Source organism: Anser anser, assembly GCF_964211835.1.
Source record: "Anser anser genome assembly, chromosome: 1".
In the NCBI taxonomy this organism is placed as follows: domain Eukaryota; kingdom Metazoa; phylum Chordata; class Aves; order Anseriformes; family Anatidae; genus Anser; species Anser anser.
The window spans coordinates 100181111-100204935 of NC_139720.1; the positions used below are offsets into that span (position 1 = coordinate 100181111).

The 23825-nt window shown below is 39.8% G+C and overlaps 2 protein-coding genes across 7 annotated transcripts in view; both read right to left on the reverse strand.

Annotated features, from left to right (window-relative positions):
* POLQ (DNA polymerase theta) overlaps window positions 1-13249 on the reverse strand; it is a 54830-nt gene extending 41581 nt beyond the window's left edge. For all 5 annotated transcript variants that reach the window (XM_083833784.1, XM_083833783.1, XM_083833786.1 and 2 more), the window contains exons 1-5: window positions 12691-13249; window positions 10170-10352; window positions 8343-8473; window positions 6780-6936; window positions 2149-2257 (exon numbers count right to left, since the gene is read on the reverse strand). In XM_083833784.1, coding sequence (XP_083689910.1) covers window positions 2149-2257; window positions 6780-6936; window positions 8343-8473; window positions 10170-10352; window positions 12691-12856 — 746 coding nt within the window. In that variant the 5' untranslated portion in view covers window positions 12857-13249. The remainder of the gene's footprint in view (window positions 1-2148; window positions 2258-6779; window positions 6937-8342; window positions 8474-10169; window positions 10353-12690) is intronic.
* Window positions 13250-13402: 153 nt separating this feature from the next.
* METTL16 (methyltransferase 16, RNA N6-adenosine) lies at window positions 13403-23794 on the reverse strand. Of its 2 annotated transcripts, none has more exons than XM_083835402.1 (9): window positions 23539-23794; window positions 23227-23447; window positions 21791-21931; window positions 19960-20075; window positions 19046-19188; window positions 17982-18051; window positions 15839-15928; window positions 14775-14948; window positions 13403-14684 (listed from the first exon to the last, which is right to left on the reverse strand). In XM_083835402.1, exons 1-9 carry the CDS (start codon window positions 23664-23666, stop codon window positions 14067-14069), a joined length of 1701 nt encoding a protein of 566 aa, XP_083691528.1. In that variant the 5' UTR covers window positions 23667-23794; the 3' UTR covers window positions 13403-14066. The 2 variants fall into 2 exon arrangements, with proteins under 2 accessions (XP_083691528.1, XP_083691529.1); XM_083835403.1 differs by having other exon boundaries at window positions 23248-23447; window positions 23539-23792.
* Between the last annotated feature and the right edge of the window lie 31 nt (window positions 23795-23825).

A 23825-nucleotide genomic window follows, 5' to 3' on the forward strand; every position in this document is an offset into this window, starting at 1 on the left:
CTTGTGCAAAACAGCATTCAGAGAAAATGAACCCAATCTATTTCCTTCATGAGTCTAAAGTACAAAGCTATGTTTTTAAGCTTCATGAAAAAGAAACAAGTCATATTCTACTCTTAGCAAACACAATGAAAAGCTATGCATTCATTACAAGATAATTCAACTTTTTGTCATTTTGAATCTAAATCTTAAGCTTCTTTAAGCAACAACAGCTAGAAACTGACTGCATATTTGGAGAAACTGAAAATAAACAAACAAATTAACTATTTCCTTGCCATTAATAAGAGCATGGAAATAAAAGAATGGCTCAGTCTCTGCTGCAGTCTGTCTACACTAAATGCCTTAATTAAGATACCCATTTGTCTCAATTTTAGGATAAATAATAATAAACTAAGGTCTTCTTAGAGTTGGGAACCAAAGCCCTTAGTTCAGTAAAGAAGAAAGCAGCTTCAGTTCTCAAAGTGCTGAACAACTGCTTCCATTCAAGTCAGTGGGAAATAATCAACTCTTAACAGACCTGAAAACACAAAACATTAATTTAGACACCCAAATGTATACTTTAATTCAGGCTTTTAAATTCACAGGACAGATGTGTTCTGTTTTGTTTTCTTTTTCTGCTCCTAAGCCAACATTTTACATCTACTAACTTGCATTGTTCATCCATGCCCTTAGCCACAAATTGAGACTTCAAAAAATAAAAAGGTCAGAAAAATTAATGTGAGCTCACAGATGGCCTGAACCTTCTTAGGAAATCCTGGTAATCCTGGAAAAGGCAAGACAGGGGAAACAAGACTACCTCAAAGCTAGGATAAAAAAGCCTGGTCGCTTATAAGACAGAAATAAGGAAGATACGGAGAAGCAGAACCTCTTACCCAAGCTCTTCAAGCATTTGCTAGCATAGCAATCCCCCACCAGGGACTGAAAAAATCCAGTTCTGCAGCATTCTTTTGGACTGGGGGCATGAAAAATCTGCTACAGAATTTTAGCTTAGTCTGTGAAAGCCTTGCTGAGAAGCAACGGCACTCATGCTGGCAATGACCATCAGAGAATATTTTTTGGTCCAATGACAAAGCATCATACTTCAGCAGGATGTCCAGTTAACCACTTAAAAAGCTTTTAAAAGCACTCGACATTCTGATAACTGGTCAGGATGGACAGCGTTTAAAGAATTTGGATAAAGGGGCTCCCATTAAAAAATAAAAGCATCAAAGAAAAACAACATCAAAAAGGTCGCTTCCTTCCTGTCAGCAAGTGGTATGAGGAAGCACTGACAATTTGACCTTGACAGAGAGATAAAAGATCTGGGCCCTAATGCCTATATGGTGAATGCTGAAGTATTTCATCTTCCCTCAAACATTCCTTGATGTACCGATTCTTCCCTGACAGATGTTTTTTCCTTCTTGGTTCTTCAGTGGAATGGAGGAAATCCGAGAGCTGTCCTGCATCTGTCCTGCAGGTGCATGATAAGCCAATGGAAAAGCAGTGGCAAAGCAACTCATGATGCTCGTAAGTATACTGGCTTCCAAACCAAGAAAATAGTCAGAGGTGATTCAACCCTGAACACTGCTGGATCCTGGAAATCAGGATGGGAAATGCTGGCTAAAAGACCCAGCAAAGAGACTAGTGTCAAAAAGACAGTTCCCCTACAACTGAAGAGGCAGTCTGGGCTTAGCCTAGCACTGATATAACTCACAAGACAGGAAGCAGCAGTGAAAAGCTGGCAAATATGAGTTTTGGTGCATAGAAACAGATGATTTTGACTCTTCTGTCAGCTTAACTGGTAAAAATTAAGAACGCTGATATACCATCTCCTCTGTTTGTCTTTGTCTAGGAAAAATACTAAAAGAAGTCTGAATTTTTATTTTTTTAAATAAATAGGCTAAAAAAATAAAGGAAAACTTCACTTTCTTTCTTTTTTTGAGAGAATGAATCCCATGATAGCATTCAAATTAAAAACCATGAGGAAAAGAGGTTTTGACTACAACAGCAGGCCTCTGGAGAGGTGATATGATGAGACCTTAATAACCAAAATAGTCTAGGTCATCACTCACATAAAAACCCTGGAGCTAACCCAAATTTCCAATTACCTAGAGAACAAAATAAGCCATCCATAATTTAGTGTTATAAGATAAAATATTCTGGTCTACCCACCGTTTTGCAGCCTTCTCTGTAACGTATCGAACTTTGGTCAGAAGGAGTTCCAACAGATATCCTCGATGAGAGTCTCCCAGCATGTGCAACTCATCCACAACCACCACTCCTAATAAAGAGAAGCACTCAGGTTATAACTGACAAACCTCCAAACTAAGAACAGATAGACTCAGTCCATTCATATTCCACATGATTAACTGCAATTTAAATTTACAAATCCAGCTGTGCTTACCAACACAATTATGAATTTCTTCTGTCACTGATTCTTTTAAGAGAGACATATAATGACCAATGATATGACATTTCACCTCCCACAACCTACCATACACAAATACTCAGCTTCTAAAAAAAAATAGGTTGAGTTGCTACTATCTGGTCACCATGCAAAACAGTATGGAAGCATCTGTACCATTTGCAAGCAAAAGCCCCCAGGCCTCACAGTATCTGGAAGAGAACACTCCAGTGCCCTCAGTAAGCTAATCAAAAGGTTTGTCGACATCAGGATCTCACATTAAAAACATCACTCCTTCACCATTCAGTGATGTCAGTAAAAAAAGGCAAAGAAACCTAGAGCAGATGACCTGGCAGAGACGGCTTCCTATTATATCTTTTCTCACCCACCAAACCAGAATGAGCTCTACTATGTAACTCTTGCTTTCTAATGAAAAAATCCTTATGTGACTGTTCTATCTGTTGTCCTCCTGCCTCCTGCAGATAACTTTTTAATCAATCAGCCACTTCCATAAAATTTGAAAGATGGGTAGAAATACTGAAAAGAATATTGACTGAAAAGCTTTCTGAATATCAGCATCTAGAGATATCAGAGGAGACTGGGGTCTCTTTCCTTCTTTTCCTTAGGAAAAAACATGGAGCCACTACATCTTAGCTACCCAGCACACTTCCTGCATACATCCCAACCTGCAGCTATATGCAGCTTTACTGACCAGCCGACAGTGCCACAGGGATATGGAAAACGCTGAAGGAAGGTTTAACAAAAAAAAAAGGAAAAAAGAAAAGAAGGTAGGTCATAGAGGACACTGGGTTTCATTACTTCTGCTGCTGTGGAGTTTTTGTTTTTGTTGGAGCTATGAAATATCTTTCTGGTACAGCAAAAATAGCAGGAACTTAAGGGCAAGAGTGACTTTATATTATCTACTTCAATGCTATTTTTCCCTCTCATTTTTTTTCTCTCCTTCCTACATATGTTCCTTCTCTCTGTCTGTTTTCTCCTCCCTTCTCTTTCAAGCCACTTAAGTTCGAAGAGTACTGCACTGCTTCAACAGCCTCTTTTACAAACTCCCACCCAGCCAGCTCCTCCATCTTCCTCTACTTCCTCTGTTCTGTGCTTGTTTGTGAAAACTTGCAATTCATTGGTCACCAAAGACGCAATTATTCAGCTACCAGAAAAAAAGCTTCTCCCTGCTTCCCCATCCAATAATCTGACTGAATTTTTCCAGTATTAGAGACATGACAGTGTAATGTGGTATCTCCTAAAGAAAAATTCACACAACTTACCTTTCCAGTCTTTGCACCAAAATGCAGCACATTTTGCTTCCTGAAATGAAGTATAAGACACTAGTGGTATCTACAGGCCAAAACACAGGGAATGTAACTGTTCTTCAGATGGGCCACATGTTTTCTTTCTACTGCTACTCAGCTATAAAAAAAATATTTATACCCACACTAAAGTTGCGCGCTGTGTTACCTCAGCAGTCTCTAAGCTGATGAGATCTGACTGTCACACAATGCACACAGCTCTTCTCTCTTCAAGCAGTACTCAGAAGGCACCCACTGGGATAATATAGCAGGAGACATCAGGCAAACTATTTTTCACAAAGCTATCCTTATCTAAAAATGGAATTGCAGCCAAGGAAGACTACAGGTCCCAGCATGCAACGGCATTTTTTACTCAGCAACGAGCTCAGGAGTGCGATTAGGGCCATAATTGCACCATTCTGCATTGCTACTGAAAATTAGGCCACCTTCAGTGTCTACTTTCTGTCTGCAAATTAGGTGTGTCTAGCAGACTGCTGACAAAAAATAAATAAAATACTAGAAGGACCTGAAAGATCTCACACATGGTTATTCTAGAATAACTAGACTACTTTAAGTCCACATCCTGTTTAAAACTAAAAAGTTCTTAAAGACAGTGGGGGAGAATTTGTTTTTTCTTTTAAATACAAAGAACCTACTTTTTTTTATTATTTAAGATTAAATTAAGAAAAGAAACAAGTATCACAACTGCACATTACATATCCATTATTCCCAGCTGACATGTTGAGAAGGAAGCAGATTCTTCTCTAATCTGGTCTCCTAAAAATTTTTTTAGCGTCAGTGTCAAGAGGCTGAACACCAACAAGAGGAACAGCATTTCCCATGTACATGGATGTTCAAAACTGACACATGGTGTATAATAATTAGCAACACAAAATTGCTTTTAACTGCTTCATACAGCAAAGAGAGCTCTGCCAGGAAGAGGATTTGAATTGCTCTCAACAACTTCCAAAGGCAACATGAGCTATCAGCAGGGGGTTAACATCAACAAAAGGAACAGCTCAAGCTTGAGATGGAATCCAGCCAGAATTGCAGTCATCTCCCAATAACTCATCTCAAAAGATAAAACACCCTTGTTACGAAGTGGTCTAAATTTAGAATTAATTAGAAGGCAATGTACAATCTTCCAGTATTAGACAAGCTTGCTTTAGGTGAGAGTTAAAAAGACATTTTCAGCTCCTGCCTTTATTTTACAGCTTTTATGAAGATGCATTTCCAAATAGAAAATTCGTCATTTTTTTTAAGATGATTTTTTAAACTAAAACTGAATTTTAAAATTACTTTCAAATAGGCACACAAAGAAGAAAAATTACTCTTATTTCAGCTGTATGGTCATGTTGGGACACAAGGGAAAAAGAGGGTTGCAGTAGAGGTGTTTTCAAATGGTGTAAGAAAAATGTCATGCTTTAAAGAAGTATCAATGTTGGGGATGTAATAATGAAACTCAAATCCTGCATTCATTTGCCTGGTTATACTGCTTTGTGAGAAAAATGTGCCTGAGAAGAGTCACATATCTCTTGGTACGTGGAGTTATATGACTCATCTCAGGCACATTCTTCTCACAAAGCACAAAAAAAGATGTAGTGATGGAATGGAGGTGCCAACCAAAGGAATTTGGCATATCTCCAGCTTCTGAAAGATACTATTATTAAACAATACATTTTAGTACACTGGGTATATTTATAAGGCACCCAAACCAACATGAACGAGGATATTATGACCCCACTCATTGCCTAGTGCGGGCAGTACAGCATGTACAGTGTGGTGATCTAGCATCAAACTAGCCCTATTTAAAACAAACGAACAAACAAAAAACTAAACAAAGTATCAAACTTTGAGCCATATATTTAAATAACTAACTGCATGATCATCAGTTCTCTTGCAAAGGAAGGGATGAAGATATGCAACTGAGGATTGGGTCAGACTGCAGCAGCTTCAGCTGAAATGATTTTAAAATGCTGTACAGCCATGGTCATCCACTTATCCTCCAACCCACTGGCAGTCTAAGAATTCATGGTGATCCAGCCCCTGTAGCCCAGGTGTCAATGTGTTAACCCATGATCTCACACTCTTATAAAATCTGCAAAGCTTTCTTCCCCTTATTCTCTATTGTGTTTAAAAAACTTTTCTGGTATACAACAGTAAAGAATATTATGATACCAGATGAACATGGAACAGCAGTTTTACAGGTGGAAGTCTCAAAGAAGATTGATATTCATCTAGTTTTCCAATTTTTGTATTTTTAAAATAGTGACCAGCTATGTTACAGGCCAGAGCAAAGATGGGAAGTATTACTATATAAAATACAACTGGATATAGTTTTACTGAACAGACAAACAAAGAGAACAATCATCTAATTGGGCTAGGAGAACATGACACTTTCCAAGTATAGATTAGAAACACAGGGCTTCCTCAGGTTTTATATCTCCTCCCAAGCACTAAAAGGACACCACCATTATCTAGTGGTCATCAGGACTATAGTAGCCCAGAAGTCTACACTGCAAAGACAGAGGGCTTTTGAGCTGACTAGAAGAGAGAAATGAGTGCTACACCCCTTCTAGTCACCATGCCTACCCAGTGCAGCTCCAAGTATTCATTATTTGGACCTCAACAAGCACTGAAAATAATTCCTCCTCTTCTTTGAACTAACTGAAGGTAAACCATTAATAACATACATACACAATCTCTGTCCCAAATAAACAAAAAATTCTTGGACTCAAGTACGTCATAGACTTATAACTCAATTTCATTAATTAGAAGATATTTTCTCACTGTGAGAATCACTGCTTATTGCAAATAATCACTATATGTGGATTGTCATCCACATCAGACAAACTAAAGCTGCAGTTTTAACTACTCACTCCCCAGTCGCTGAGCTATGTAGAACAGTACAGACTGTGTTCCTAAATCCAAATCAGATGGGCTCTGGATGAAGAAAAATTGTTCTAATTTCCTGTACAACTTGTCTGTTGCACAGGGAACTGAGCAAACATAAACTATCCCATAATTTCACATGTAGTCAGATTATGTAAAAGAAAAAAACTCATCCTCCCAGTGGTGAGGCAGTAGTGTTTTACCCAGTGAGTCCATTTGGTTTTCTTCTATTAGTCTATTGATGAGGCCATTGGCTTTCTCAATGGTGCAGACAGCAACATCCAGAGAAGAGAAACGTCCAGCTGGAGAGATGCTTCCCATGTAGCCTTCAACTTTCACATCCACCTCCTGAAACAGGGCCTGTTTTCCAATGATACAGAATGTTGTGCCAAGGTTAGAACTGAATTTTGACCAATGCTCGCTGAAATCACATAAAGACTGCATCCTACAACCACAATCCCTAACATTTATAATGCCAACTAATCAGATTAAAACCATAGCTCAGGCAATTATTACTAATTACCCCACACACCACTGCCATTTATTTCATTTCCAAAGCAGAAGCCATACAGTACACATTGCAGGATAAAGTAACCATAACTGAGTAAGAGGTGGTGAACACTGTCACATGTGAAAGCATAATTTAATATTAAGTTTAGAGAACAAACAGCGCAACAGTTTATAATGCCCATGTGTTATCTACAAAGAAGCCTTGCTCCTGAAAAGTCTGGGGCAAAAGCCAAATGTTGGGCCTTAAATACAGAAACATCACATCTCCCAGCTGAAAGTCAAAAAAGAGTGATTCCTTTTCTTCCAATGAGTATTACCATATTGCCAAAGCTTTGGCACATTATGCTCTGCATTAACAAAAGGTACAAATATTTAGAAGCAGATGGGTAGGGTACTATATGATTCCAAGTGTGTGCAGATAAAGCCAAACCTTAGGCCAGAAGTAGCAGAACACAGCATGGATAACTTTCCAGCTCTACAAGATTAAAGAAAAAGCTTTTCTCCATTATCAAACACTACAAAGTAGCTTTTGCACTTGGTAACATTTCCTAGCAATTTACAAGGTAAAGGTGCCGTCTCAGTTTGATAAAATACAAAATATCTTAAGTGTCAGAAACTATAACAAAAATACCCACTGATTTTGTTCTTGCCTTTATTAATTTTTCTTTGGCACATTAGCTAATGGAAACAGTATTTGATACGAACACCTTTCAGAAAAAATTGTTTGTTTTAAAAAGACTGCTTCCATTGTACTTTTGTTTCTAAATATCTGAGATGAGGAAGCCCAGACATACCTACATTCTGTCAGAACATATTTTTAGCAAAGTGAAATCAAAAGCACAAAATTCTGCTGGAACACCCAAAGGAAAGCTAAAATAAAAAGTTTCTTTCTGATTATGCTGACACCTCCCCTTTGCAGTGCTTTAGACACAATTTCTAATTAGAAAACTCCTTTTAAGCTTGCATATTATAAAATCTGCTAATGCATGCAAATAACAACGCTGTAACAGTCAAAAATAAAATGTTTTAATCGACTCCTTAATTATTTGTTTTATTTTATTTTTAGAAATTTCCCTTTTTGGCTAAATCTTTTTTTTTTTTATCAAACTTAATTTAAAATTTGATCTCATTCTACTACAATTCATTTCTGAAATAATATTGCAAAATTATTATTTTTTCCCCTCAAATCCATGCAAAAACTTCATTTTAAAAAACAACTATAAGCCAGACATTTCCTCTCTTTGCATGTTACTTACCTGCAGATAACATTTCTTCTCCTTGGCCACAGAGACAAAGGGAAGGATGAAAAGAGCTTTCTTACGGGTCTCCAAGACACGCTTCAGAATGAGCAATTCTGCAACAAGAGTCTTTCCGGCACTGGTAGGAGCTGAAAAATGTATTTTATTTATTTTTTATTAATTTTTAAAGAAAAAAAAATCCAAAGAATAAGCATCATAAAAATAGAACGGAAAACCAGGAGAATTTGGGGCAAGGTTCTTCAATTGATTCCCATCTCACACAGTCACAACTACATTTGTAGTTACCCCAATAAAGGGTCAAGAGGACTGCAGAGCATTTCTCTTCTATTCTCTTCCACTCTGCAACCACAGTTTGTGCTCTCATCTCTGCTTTGGAAGCAACAACAGCTCAGAGATAAGCAAGTGAGGGGAAAAAAAAGAAAAAAGAAAAGAAGACTACAGTCTCTTGGTTGGAAAGAAGAGCTTAGCCACCATCTTACTGACCTAGCCCCTAAATGTATTTGCCCTGCCCTGTTTGGTGAATGTTGCTGGTTGCCATCTATCATCCCCAGAGAATCATAGAATGGTTTGGGTTGGAAGGCACCTTAAAGACCATATAGTTCTAACCCTCCTGTCATGGGCACAGACTTCTAACAGACCAGCTTGCCCAAAGCCCCATCCAACCTGGCCTTGAACACTTCCAGGCATGGGTCATCCACAGCTTCTCCGGGCAACCTGTGCCAGTGCCTTGCCACCCTATGAGTGAAGAATTTCTTCCAAATACCTAGTCTAAATCTACCCTTCTTTAGTTTAAAGCCATTACTGCTTGTCCTATCACTATGCTCCCTGACAAAGAGTCCCTCCCCAGCTTTCCTGCAGGCACAGGCCCACCTCTCAAGCCTGTCCAGGTCCCTCTGGATGGCATCCCCTCCCTCAGTGGTGTCAACCACACCACACAGCTTGGTGTCATCAGCAAACTGTCAAGTCACTGGCAAAGACATTAAACAGCACTGGTACCAATACTGACCCCTGAGGAACAACACTCGTTAACTGATCTCCACTTGGCCATTGACCGTAACTCCTTGAGCATGACCATCCAGCCAATTCCTTACCCACCAAGTGGTCCATCCATTAAATCCATGTCTCTCCAATTTAAAAACGAGGGTATCATGCGGACTATGATATCATGAGAACTGTGGAAGACGTGCAGCATAGTGGGGCATAGGCATTACTCAGTAATCTGGCCCAATGTCTTCTGCAACCAAGTAATAAAACTCGGATGAAAGCCTAAGAAAATCACCCTGCCCCTACTTCTAAGCTGTTCATGCCCCCACTGCTGCTCTGTGACCTTCTTCGCATGTAGAGTAGACACCTAAGTTGGTGTTTCCCACAGATTTATAGCTCACCAGTCCTGCTTCTTCTACTTCCTGCACCCCAACTAGATTAAGAAAAATGATGAAGGGACTGAAAAAAATAGATAATAAATAAATTTTTCATAAGTATTTAAATCTACTGTTGCTGGTATCATTCAGTTCCTGGCTGACTTAGTCTGTAATAAAAGACAGAGTCATCATTAACTGACTCCTAATTATCAGTTTCTAAACGAACACTAACAGAGAAAATAGAAAAGAAAATCTCTCCTCACATCTGGGAAGGAGACCATTGAGCCAGATCTGAGGTATGGCAATGGAACAGAAAAGAGAGATTTTCTCCTAACAGGTTCTCTCCAGAATAAAGAGGATCTTGACCTTTTATCTGTCAGATCGGCATCATTCAGCAGCAACGTGTTCTTGTGAACGGCACTGGGAAAGTCAGGGGGATCATTTCTGTGAGATGTTTGCATACCTGAGTAAACTAGGTTCTTTCCTTCCAGAACTTGTCCGAGCATTAGGCATTCTGCTTGCCATTCAAACATCTGCACTACTCCCAGACTGTGGTATTTCTCCAGAACTGCTTTCGGAAGACCCCAGCTTGCAAGAAGCAACTTGTCTGCTTGGTCTTCAGGAACATTTACCTGCTGATATTTGCCTTCGGGTGGAAAGAGGGGAAAAACAAACAAACAAAAAGTATCATCCTGTATCCTCCTTCAATCTGAGGTCATCATTTCGGTCAGATACTCGAATGTCAAACTTCTTTACAAGCTCCGTATTGTGGGGAAAGGTAACAAGAAACTATCTCCCCCGTATTTTTCAATATTTCCTATGAATGTTTTATCCTTCTTATCTCCTGACATCATCTTGTCAATTTCTCCTCGTATTAGGTTTTCCACATTCAAATAATTTCTTCACCAAACTCTCACTCTGATATTTGCTTTTGAGACAGAATAGCCATGACCAAATACAGACTCAAGCAGAATTTCAGCGGTGATTAGTGTAACAGCATTACAGAGTGTTTGCCATCTCATCCTTACTCAGACTGTTTCCTTTTTAGATTATTGCTACTGATCCTTCAGTAACCCTCGCAGATTATAGAACTGCCCAGGCTCTTTTTTTGCTTTACAGATGAAATAAAATAACCAACATAAAACAAACAGGCAGCTCAAGCTACTATGTTCAATGTGTGTCGTTTCTGTTTTTCAACACTGATTAGTATCTTTACCACATTGCCAGTTCCTCTAGCTTAATTAAGTTCCTTTCTGCTTATTTTGTCTTTATAACCCTAGATAACTTTGTGCTGGTTACAAATATTGCCTCATCCCTGGTTCACCTTTTTTCCAAATCATTAGGATAACTCAAACCTTTTGTCCTTTTCCTCACCTGAGACAGAAAACAGATTTCTGATCCACAAGGATGCCTCCCCTATCATCCACGACTACTTAGTTCCCATAGCAGCATTTTGCAAAAGACCTCATCAAAGCTATTTGAAAAACAAGTAAGTGTGTGTACTGACTCTACTGTACCAATTTCTACTAGCACATTCAAAAGAAAAAATCTAAAAGAAATTTTCCACCATTGTCATAACAGTGGAAGGGCAAGCTAGATCAGAAAAATACTGGCTGCTTATGCATGCTAGTACTTACATTCAACATATGAAAAACTGCAACTACCTTCCTGAGGTTAACCCCAACCTAGCTATCACTTGTATTTGACCATTCTCCTGTGCACAAATACATAAAGAAGATGATATAGCTTGGCTCTGTAATAATCAAAACACTATACAAATACTAAACAAAACATTCAGCACTATTGGAAGTGAACAACAGTATGCCACAAGGAGAACAGGCTTCCCATGGGGCATTTAAAGGAGATCGGGTTTGTCTATCCTCAACTGCCACTCATATGGCAAAATTAGGATTTGTAACCGTATAAAAGAGTCAAACAGAATGCACAAAGGGATCTCAAGCTTCTTTCCTAAAGTTAAAAACAGTGAACTACATATAAAAGACAGCATGAATAAAGGATTACATGATTCTAGCTTTGGAAGAATACCTTTAGATTAGCACTGAACATGAGTTTCAAAACTTGTGACTTAGGAAACAAGTTTTGAAGACCTATATATACAAGTGTACCACTGCACTAACCTCTGTTACCTACTAGAAAAATGCTAAGAAAGTCAAAATGAGGATGAGACACATTGCTGGATTTAAAGCACTGGGCATTTAGAAGCATCTGAAGGAAAACCCTTCCAGAATCTGGGGTCAGGCGGACACAGGAGTGCCACTTAACTCAGCCCTCTTGGAGGAGGTGTCCTAAGGAGATACCGTACATCGCCTTGCTCAGCTCCATTCACAGGAGCTGACAAAACTGCATCTTGCAGCACATAGCCGCGTTGGGGAGAAGATGCTACCTGACTGCAGAAGAGGCTGGGAGATGTAAATCATTTAGAGTGACAAAAACACTGTGAGAGATGAAGTTACGAGCCGCTGTGTAAACACACTGCACATATAAGTGAGACGTCATGAAAAACTACCACGCTCCCCTGCATTTGCAGGTATCAGGGCACTATACAGGAACACATAATGCGATGTTTGTAGATCTAGTACATTTCACCAGCTTCTTGTGCTCTTGAATCAACTTAAGATAGGCGAACCTCACCGCGCACGCCGAATACAGACCGTACCGATCGTTGTGCTGTGGCAGCACCTAGAGGCCAAGCCAAGAACAGGACCCACCGTCGAACCAGCACCGTGCCGGCCTTCAGCCGCCTTCCCTCCCTCCCCAGCAGCACGGAGCCGAGGAAACCCCGCGGAGCCCCCTTTGCACAACGCACCCCCCTTGGCCCCGGCGTGCAGCCCAGCCGCAGCCCCTTCCCTTCCCTCTGAGGGAGAGCGGGGCAGCGCTGGGCGCTCCCCCCGGCCCTGCCCGAGGTCTGAGGGCGGCCACAAGCCCCACGCGCCGCCGGCAGCCCCGCTGCCCCCCGCCGCTACCTGGAGAGCCGCCGCTGCCGTGCAGGGAGCGGTGGAGGCCGGGCGGGGGGCTCAGCACCGCCGGGCCGGGAGCCTGGGGGCCGAGCGGTGCCCCTCTCCCGGCCCCGCGGGCAGCGGCCGCCCCGCCGCCGTTAGCGGGGGCGCCGCCATCTTCCCGCCGCGCCATTCAAACGGCGGCCTCTGCCCCCAGCGGCGGCAGCGGGCAGCTCCCTGAGGTGGTTTTTTTCTTCCCCTCCATTCCCCCAAACCGAATTCCATCCCAGTAACACCTTCTGCCTCTTCCTTACATGCCCCAAACAGTTTTGTCAAGCTGTGCTCAAGTGTGACTTGAGATTCTTCCAGTATTTCTACAAACGCGTTTTGAAGGTGATGACACTAACTTGCTTTTACACCAATGATGCTGTTTTTATTACCCTTCCTCCATCCTAATCGCTGACTATTGGTTTTCTTTTTGGAAATGTAACGGCTTTGGTTAAGCGACACTGAGGAGTGTAAGCTACTCATGTTGTACAAGTGGAAGTAATTAACAAAGCAAGACAGCGCAGTCTGCTTCAGAATAACAAGCATGTCACACGCACACAGGCTTACCTTGTGGGGCTCATCATCCTTGCACAAAACGGGCTGAAAAGATGAGCACAGAATAGCACAAACGGACTTGCCTTCTATGTTTTTAATAAGTCACCTAGCCAGAAATAATCTCTTCAGAGTCTGAAAGTGTACAACTAATTTAATCTCTCCAGTGACATCAATATTTAGTCGTTAAAATGAAATTTATACAAACAGATGCTCACTTACAGTAAGTTCTTCAGTGTTTCAAAGCCCAAACACCAGAAAAATACATCATATCATGTTTCTAAAGTGATTTTTTAAATGATTTGACATCATTTGGAGGATATACCCATCTTGCTGCTCTGTAGCCCAAAAGGTAAATGCATTATGAGGCATACTTAAACCCTCTGCTGAGGACTCAGCTGCAGAAGGCAATTCCCAAGGTAGCTAACAATTTCCTGCATTAGTATGAAAAACATTGAAGAAAATGTTTCAGTAAAGATTCCTACTTGGTAACAATATATATATCTTTTGCATCAGAAATAAAAGACCAGAATGAGCACTGTTGATATTTGAAATGGTCACAGCATAGACACGTTGCACTGTAACATTTTGTTTTACAACTGAATCACGAGATATTATTTCCCAGCATTTCATTGGACATGAAGTGATACTTCATGTACTCCTTGCAAGTTTAAAAAAATATATTTAAAATATCTCCATTTTACTAATTTTTAAGGGGAATTTTTTTTTGCTGACTGAAAATGTTAGACCATTACAAAGTTTACAAAATTTGAGGAGTCATTCTACCAAAATGGGAAAAAGAGCTAACCAGCAACTAGTCGAAGAATTTGGTTCCTTAAGTATGTGCACAGCTGGTTCATCAAGTCTCTGTTCTGTCCTTCAACCCAGTGCATTTCTACTAATACATCATTTCCTTCTTTCTTCACATTCATTAAACACTTAAAAAGAAAACATCTACTAGTTTCTTTGGGACTCTGCCCTTTTTCAACTGCTGGATTGCCAGCTTCCTCCGAAGGCTGAAGTTCCTCCTTTGCATTACTGGAACCTTTGTTACATGACACTTCCGCCTGCTTTGCTTCTGTCTTCTCCTCCTCCACATGCTCACTATGTTCTTCTTTGTCAGCAGATTCTTCCATTAGCTTGTCACCTGCGGTCAAGTGGACATCCTCATCAGGTGCCATAAACCCTGTTTCAGAGTCTTCAGTCTTGGGTTTTTCACAGTCTGAACTGTTGCTCACACTTTTCTGGCCGTTTTTTTCCTCTTCCATTGCTTGAAGAACATCTTCAGAAGCTCGAGGAAGTTCTCGTAATTGCCTTACTCTCTCTCGTTTCTTTCTCCTCAAATGAATCCAGGAGTTTTCAATGGCAGTCACAAACAGGCTAACTTCATCTTTTCCACAGGGAACACGCTTATGCTGAACCTATTGCAGAAGACAGCAGAAATTCATACTATCCATTCGGAGTTATGCTTTAAATTAAGATGTTCTAACATCTAATACTTAATATTTTACCTTCAGATCAGCAAGAATCTTCTCTACCCAGGCTCTAACAACAGCAATGGCTTCTACAGCATCCCAGCCCATAGCTGCAGCTTTGGTGGATAACTCTTTGACTGTAGAAGCCAAGACGGTAAATGTAATTGGTTTCCGAGGTTTTTCTAATTTTCTTCTTTTAGAGGGAGGTGACTAGAAGAAAGAAAACCAGCGTAACACCAGAAAGTTACAATGCTATGCAATATTAGTGGGATGACTTTTGTACTCAGAATACATGTGGATTAAGAGTATAGCCACTAAATTGTCACTGACATAGCCTGTGCTTCACTTCACTACAAAGAGTTATTAGAAACCTCTGACAGGGGCATGTACTTTATGCTAGCCTGATAGACAGAGGGAGGGATTTTATCTTCAGATGTCAGGCAAAAAGCTTTACTGGTTCTTTCAAAGTGTTATCCCTCTGTGAACTGACAAAGTGTGACTGCTCCAGGGAATCCATGCCTGACCTCTGTTCCCAAGACGCACATCATGATCCGAGTTCACTGAATGTTTACTTGGAAGATCTTCTCTAAGGCTGGTATTGCAGTACGTCCTCATCAAAAAGCAACTGGCTCAACTTAGTGAAAGTCAACAGGCTCCATTTACAATCACATAGGCAGGTCTAAAGCAGCTAAATGTGTTTCTATCTATTTGGTAACAGAATCTATATGGCAAATTAAAAACAATTTCTCAGAGGGAAATTTTAAGTTCAAATCCAGCCCAAACCTTAGTATATTTTTAATATTACTAAACAGCTTTTTGAATTATCTTACAAGTGACCCTTACTTTCACTGAAACACACAAGGAATTCCCTGCAGGCTTCTTTTTTCCTCCCTAAGCACAGGTCATACATGAATTGTCAGAAACACCAGCTAACAGACTGGGAGCCAAGTCGGAAATCCCACTATCCACACAGCCCAGCCTATCAATATTCCATTCTGAAGAACAGCTTGTTTCACAGCAGGTGCATTCACAGCCCATGAGGCACTTCCTCAAAGAAGAGGCACAGACAATCACAAACCAACCAAAATCAAGCTACTTACAGGTACTTGTACGTCATCATAGAAACTCCATGCCAGTGCCCATCTCATGGTGCGTCCTTGACAGAACTCAGTGTGAGTAACTTTAGGAACCTATGTAAAACAGCAATATAAAACCTCATTTCATATCAATAAATAACATTGTTCTACTCTGCACATTTTCAACCAAAAAGAAGTTAGCATAATTGCTTTCTTGTGACAGGAATGGAGATTCCTTCTGGCGTAGTTCATAGATGTTAGTGCCACTTAAAGCTGGTCAGTACCCAGTCTCATACTGCATATCAGTATGTGATCCTGCACACATCTGCGCTCTGTCTCTGGAAAAACACATCCTTTCTCCTTGTTTAGGACCTGTTCCTGTTCCACATTTGAATGCTGAACCCATTACTGTAGCGAAGGAACACACAACAAAGGCAACGAAGGGCTGGGAACCCAAGCCCTTCACTGTCTGCAGATGGCAGAAACGTGCTCAGAAACTTTCCTATCTCTTTTGACAAAAAAAATCAAGTTTGAACTTACACTGTCTTTAAATATAAAACTCAGATCCAATGATAGTGTTTAACTATCGTTTCCACATATGCTGTAAGGCATTTATGTATGGTTTTGAGAACATGCTATATAATAGCAAGGATAAATATCAACAATCTCAGCTCACTCTGAAGTACCATCAGCTCCAGAACATAAGCCCCAGGTCTGCACAGCAAAACAGAAATCTTACTTTTGAGAACTGCTTTAAAAAAAAAAAAAAAAAAAGAGGAAAAATCTCTACCCTAGAACTTTTCCCATGTTTATATTTCTAATTCTATCAAAATTCCCAATAAATACAGCAAACATCTAGACAGTCTGAACAAGAGTGGACTTCCTAGAACACTGACACCACATTCTAACCTGAATCACAAAATAGCATGTGCATGGTTGAAACAAACGTAATACCAATGCTATTACAACAGAGATTATGAAAAAAATTAAATTGGTAATATCAAGAATACAAAAACAAAACCTCAGCTTTTCTGTACATGGTTGGCAAGGATTTCTCTCACTTCACAGAGGTGCAAACAATACAAGAATATGGAAGAAAGTCAGATACATCAAATTTGGTGCCTAGTTTAGTGTTTGCTTTTTGCACTGAGTTTAGGGATTCTCTATGGGTTATAGTTCTTCTTTCTCATAATTGATTTCACCACGCATTCTCCCTTCCTTCTACTCCCCACCATACATACACAAGGAGAGATCTCATACTCATTTTCTGTGTAGGGGAAATCATAAAAGACTATGCTTCCTCCAGCAAGCCATAAAAAAGTCCTGTGCACACCCTTCTTGCATGAGATATCACTAGCCCAAGGTTTCATTTTACTTGGTGCCAGAACTGATCACAGAGAAAACGATGACAGATCATAAAAGTTGGTAATTAACTTTAAACTGTATGTATCGGTTGAGCAGAATCCTTCAGTTCATTGATGAAACTATTCCAACATTCAAAAGGTGATTCAGTGAGAAAAGGCTAGGTTGTAAAATATTTGTCAGAACAAGGCAGGAATTTTTAAATGGGGAGGTTATAGTATTAGCTCAGAAAAAGTACTAGGAGGATGTCAGAGGCCATAGTAACAGCAAGCTCTTCAACATATAGGAAAGAGGACATGAGACTTATTTCTCTAACTAAAGTTCATTCAGCCTTTTCCGGGTCTTTCCAGTTCTCTTGTCAACTAACACCAGTTTCAACTGTTAGTGAATTAAATGAATAAAACTACGTCTCCTTTAAAAATAAATGTTACAGTTTATTTTGTCAACCAAATAGATAGATTGCATGCCAGCTAAAAGGAAAGAAAGCAAAAAATGTTTACAACAACTTTGTTAGGACTATTTTAAAACAGAAGCCCTTTAAGTTCTCGAAGAATGAGGACAGTTCTACAAATGACAAAGACAAAACAGGAGAAATAAAAGGGAAGACAACAGAGCACAATTTATCTATCATCTTTGATCCTGCAGCAATTAAATCTCAACTGCTTTGAGTGCTTGCCTAACAAGGAATCACTTCTTTTTTCTTGTAAATAATTATTCAAAAAAATAATTCAATAATAATTACACACACACATTGGAACACAGTGTATATTATAAAGTCCTGTATTTGTTCAGTTCAAAAACTTACCCCCTGGATTCGAAGTTCCTCTTTCAATGGTGCTAAACTGCATTTCTTTCCCAGCATACAACTGTACCATCTGCAGACAATATATTGATAAAGTGTTTTATAAACGTACATCAACTGAAAATAACAGAAAGGACAACTTGGATCAGAAATCTGCACGAACAATAGAAGATTTAAAAACAAAACAAAAGAACAAAATTACACTCCTAAACAGTGACTACGACATAGTACAACATGTATCAGGATAGAAGAAGCAAAGACAGACTGGTGAGGGGAATCCTGTCTTTTAGAAAATGCTGTAAGACTAATATTGAAATAGCACCTAAACAGCGAAGAATCATGTCTCAAAGAGTGACTTTATGTGGAAGATGTTGCCCCTTAGAATAATTTAATTTCTCCACTTTCTTTGGAGTGTGAATCAGCTTGAAAAGGAATATTCAGTTATTGATAAGCATTTTTGCCTAAGCAGCAGACCTACTGACTACCAATTCTGCTGGGTCCCCATCACCTAACCCATATTTCACGAGGGGAATGAAAAAAAAAGAAACAGGGAAAAAAAAATGAAGACATGCCATCTGTTTTTCTTGTTCAAAAGAAGTCTTACTATGATTTTTATTTCAGTTTATGTTCACACAAGATAGCATTCAGTACAACAGTGCCCTTTAGTAGGTAAAGCTGCAGAGTTACCAAATTTCAACCATGAAAAGACAGAAGCTTCTAAGCAATGAACGGTTTACTAGACATTGACATAAAACCTCCTATCCCAGAAGCCCCTAAGAATAAACACTATCTTCAGCAAATGTATGTGCTAATTGAGCTGCAAGCTACAACTGTCACTTCTACAGGCTTTTTTGCCTCCTGCCTTTAAATATATCCCATATCAACCAGTAATTGTTTGATGCTCAGGAACAATTAATTTTATATAAACTGAGACTAAATTACTGATGTGTACGTATCATTAAAGAAACCAAACAAATAACACAGCTACATTCCTTCCTTTAAATATAACTTTCACATTATTTCAACCAAAACAGCAGATAAAAGTTTAACTGACAGAAAACACCTACCGTAACCTCTTTTTCAGTTGTAGGCTATCATGAATAATTCTTTTGACAAATTCCAGCTCTCCCCCCTCGGCCATGATTTCTGTAATCCCTCCTGTATTTACAGAACTTGGAGGAGGACGCCGCGGATTTCGAGAATTTACTCCCTGGATAAGAACAAACAGTTGAAGTGACTGTAATGAAATGTTAGGCTTCTCTGTACACTGCATCCTGCCTCAATCTTTAGTTAGTAGCAAGTGCCACCACCTCTGGTTATTCCCCCACATTGCCACCATGGATAATAGACAAAGACACATTCAAAATAAGCCTGTGTGACCTCCTTTCAATCTCAAAAATAGGTAAGTTACTTGTGACACACTAGTACCCTCCTAACCTGAAATATGCGGCTGCAATACAAAAGACATGCTGATTACATGCATCTACACAACTGCAACCTACATCGTTTAATTTCACACTTGTATTTTTTTTTTCTACTGACCCATATTACAGAATTAAGTTTCTGACTGTATGCACTGAGTTTTGCAAGAACAGCTCTGTGCTGTATGATATTGCCTAAATCACTAAGCAAAACAAAAAATAGATAGGCACAATCCCAAAAATTGATTCCTCCACACCATTATATAATGGTTCCTTGATTTCAGATTTAGTAGCTGTCTATTTTCTAAACTAATTCTATAAGATGGCAAGAACTCATGGAAAAAAGTCTACTAGTCACCCTCCACTTCAGATAGGGTAGTGGTTAAGTTTTTCAATATTCCTTTGGGGCAAGGAGGGTAGGAAAGGAGAAAACTTCAATGCTATTTTGTAATGGTTTGGGATTTTCCACTGAACTTTCCCCAAGAGAAGTTGTTAAATTGTTGTTATCCTCCCACTCACTGAACACTGGAGTAAGTACTTGCATTAGTTTGCTAGCTTACCTTCGCTTCCAGCTGGTTGGCAAAAAAGGGGGGATTGCACATGCAGAAATCATAAATGATCTCAGATTCTTCTTTCAGTGCATCCATTAGAAGAGTTTTCTGTGGTACTTTAACCACTAATAGAAAACAGATGTAGTCAGTACAGAACTTTGTATTTTATCTAGCACGCCATTTGTGTTTCAGTGTTTCTTGAAACAATATATTCTATTAAAACTGCACTTAACAATACAGTCTACAAAAAAACACATCAGCATGCAAATAAAGACTAAGTTAAGGATTAGCATTTAAACAGCTTTTAAGCATTACACAGTAGTAATGCGAGACGTGAGTGTTTAAAACAATAGGAACTGCGTGAGTTACACTGAGCTCTCAGACACAACTACAAATTTAAAAGCTATCAGAGTTCAAATTTATGAAAATATCTTGACTTACCATTATATACAGGGTACTGATGTTTGTTTTTTTAAACTAGACAATAAATTTTGCACATCATCCCATTCCAATAAAATACACATGCAACTCCACATTTTTTGTTGTTTGTTTGTTTTTGAAGCTTTAGCATTTACAAGTAACCCCCAGGATTATCAGCTCCTGTTTTGCACATATAGAAAAGATTCCTTTTGGAAGAATGTTACTGACAGCAGTATTTCACTTTCAGCCTAAAAAACATTACTTATTTTTTCCTCAGGGAATAAAAAAAACTATGATACAATTAGTAAATCATCACTACATTACTGCTGGTTTTACTATTGCTGAATTAACACTTCCGTTGAAGTTAGAAGAATACAGGTTATATTCCAACATGATCTCCAAATCAAGCTGTTCAGCAAAAATTTCAAGACAGTCTCTTACAACATGACAAAAATCATTTGGAGGAAAAAAAAACAGACACAGAATGATTTTCAGTCTGACTGGAAAATGACTTGCTATACAAGTTACTGATTATGGCAGCACATCAGCTCTAGCTGAACAATTCAGACCCAGGAGTTAAGAAGTTGCAGGGTGGGTAGTCTGGAGGCTGCAGCTCCATAAAGGTGCCCTCAGGGGAACTCCTTTGCCTGTAGCTCTGGTCAACAGCAGTCAGTCAGTCACTCCAGCTTATCACCTTTGGCACTACAGCTTCACCTGAGATATCTCCCTTTGCCAGAGATTTTACCGGTAAAGTGAAACACCACAACACCACTGAGAATCCTAACAGCCATAACAGAATACTGCTATTGTTCCCCACACAGAGACTTGGATCTTCAAGACTGACACGGAAGACAGGCCAAGAGGAAAACATTTGGGTAAAAACGTTCCAAAAACTAGCAGAACCAAAGTTTTTATTTCACAGCTGAATAATGGACCAGCTTTATCGTGTATAGAGCTCCCACAGAAATTTTTGCATCCTCTTGCATTCTACTACTACCACAGGCATTGTTAAGACCTCATTCAGAAATGAGGTCTGAGGCCTTACTCTCTGTACGAGCAATAATATGTACCAGTGTCGTGAGAATTATTTGAGGGGAGCAACTCCTAGCGGCAGAAATAGCATGAACTCTTAAGAAATACTTCAATAACAGAAAAAAACATGAAGAGAGAAAAACTCTCTAGGATAAAGCTTAACTTTCAGATTTTTGTAAATATGAGTAGTTCTTTATCCACACTTTCCATTTTACGCAAGCTGTGACTTTCTGGTTTAAGCATAAGTGGACCTTAGTAAACACTCTGTGACAGTAAAAACAACAGAGCATGTTATTTGGCAAGAATACTAACTCTGATAAGCCACTGAACATGGCAGAAAAATAGGTCACAATATTTGTATGTTAGTACATATACCACTACATCATACCTTTTATAAGATCAGACAAGTTATTCTGTTCCACGTTCTTCTTGGCATAATTGAAGCACATATCATCCACTTCTGTTGCAAGAAAATACCAGCCATTCAAAGTTGATCCAAGCAATGGGTATATGCAAGATGCCCCTGTCCCTGAGGATGCAAAAAGCCATGAAAAAGGCAAAATAAGTCTCTGGCATTACATACAGCATAGCTGTTAACTATGTACTTTTTACAACAAAAAGAACTAATTTCAAGAAAACATTGACCACTTATCACCCATTACTCTGTCATTTAATGAACTTTATTTTCTTTATTTAAATCACAGTATTGTCAAAGACATGCTTTTAAATAAAGAACACTGCAACGCTACTTGGAATAAGTTTTTTAGTAAACAATCAAACTATTTTCTTAAGCTGTTATTCGACAATGATTAATTCATACTATGAGAGCCAAATATATTGTTTTACTTTAAAAAGAAATCACAAAAATATTTTTCTTCTGCATTTTTCTATTATCAATCACGAATAATTTTACTTTGATGCATACAGCAACCACACATATATCCTGTTACATTACTTTTTTTTCCCTAAAGCCTAAAACAATAAAGAGGGTGTCAATTAAGATATCTTAAAAAACAGAGAGATAAAATTTGCTAACAAAGAAAAATATATTCTAGCACATCATGAATTCTTTTAAAAAGCATGGCACATCTTGGCAGTCCAATTATCAGTGACAGTCAAACTTAGGACTGAAGTTAATGGGCACAAGTAAAAAGAATAAATATCTCACCATTACAAAAACAGAGTTCAGAGGTATAGCAGGAGACTACTATTATATGGACTTATTGAAGCACAGAAAAAAAAATTAGTAAACTTGCAAAAGCATGCACAGTTATTTCCACAGCTCCTTATGTTATTCTTGGATGACCTACTGGTTCTTCTGAATTAGAATATCAAAACTGACTGCAAACTCTTTCCAATTAGGTAACTTAAAGGATCTCTCTCTTCCGCTTAGCCGCCTACTGCAATGAAGTCCATAGAAACTGTTTTTGAAAATGCTACCTAATATCAAATGTGTTGAAGTCAGGTAACATGTTTAAGAGTTCTGAAAGGAAAGTAGCTGTGCACGCACCACATGAGATAAACCTTAGAGCTTGTCTACTGGAAACCATGCTAAAAATTAAAGAATTGAAGAATTACATTGTCAAGAAAGAGAAAAAATGTAGCCGTTCAAGGGAGTTCAGGGCCACAAAGAGCCAAAGAACTGCCTGCTAGTCATCCCTGTGTTAGTGCACAGAAATACTGCCCGAATGAAATACTAACGAGGTTGGATGGCCAGCTTCACCATCATGACATTTCGGACTTGTTTCTCAAAAGCAAGGCATTGCTACTGATGCATAAGTAACCTCATCAGCTACTTTCACTCGCATCAAACAACGAACTAACCGCTGCGCCTCATGCCAGTACCTATGTCGATCCCCCGCCTCAGCACGCCCTTGTCAGCGCCCTGATGGCCGATGAGGTCCTCCACCCAGTGGATGTAGTTCAGCCTGAGGGGCACGGTGGGGATCAGCCTCTCCAGGGGGATGTCAATCGTCAGCCCGAAGTCCTCCTTCAGCAGGGTGCACGTCAGAGCCCTCACCGCCTCGGGGTCCTTGAAGTTCAGGCTGCAAGCAACAAACAACGGCCGGCAGCGGCTCCAACACCCCCCGGGGCCGCTCCCCGTGCCGAGCTCAGGCCGGGCCCCCCCGCTCCTACCTCACCCTGCCGGAGAGGGTGGTCTGTACGTGCTGCCGGAACTCGGGGTGCTTGCCGGCCAGGTACGCGAAGTCGGGCGGCTTGTCCTTGTACCGGTTGCGAGCGTGCATTGACTTGTTGAGGGACATGGCGGCCGGCTGCTGGGGGGCGCTCCCCTCCCGTTACCGCCGTCCCCCCTCCCCCGCCGCCACAGCGCCATGCGCTCGCCCAGGCGGCTCCCAACGTGCCCCGCGGGCCGCCGGGCCGTACCAAGGCGGGCCCGCAGGGGGGGGGAGAAGCGCTGGGAG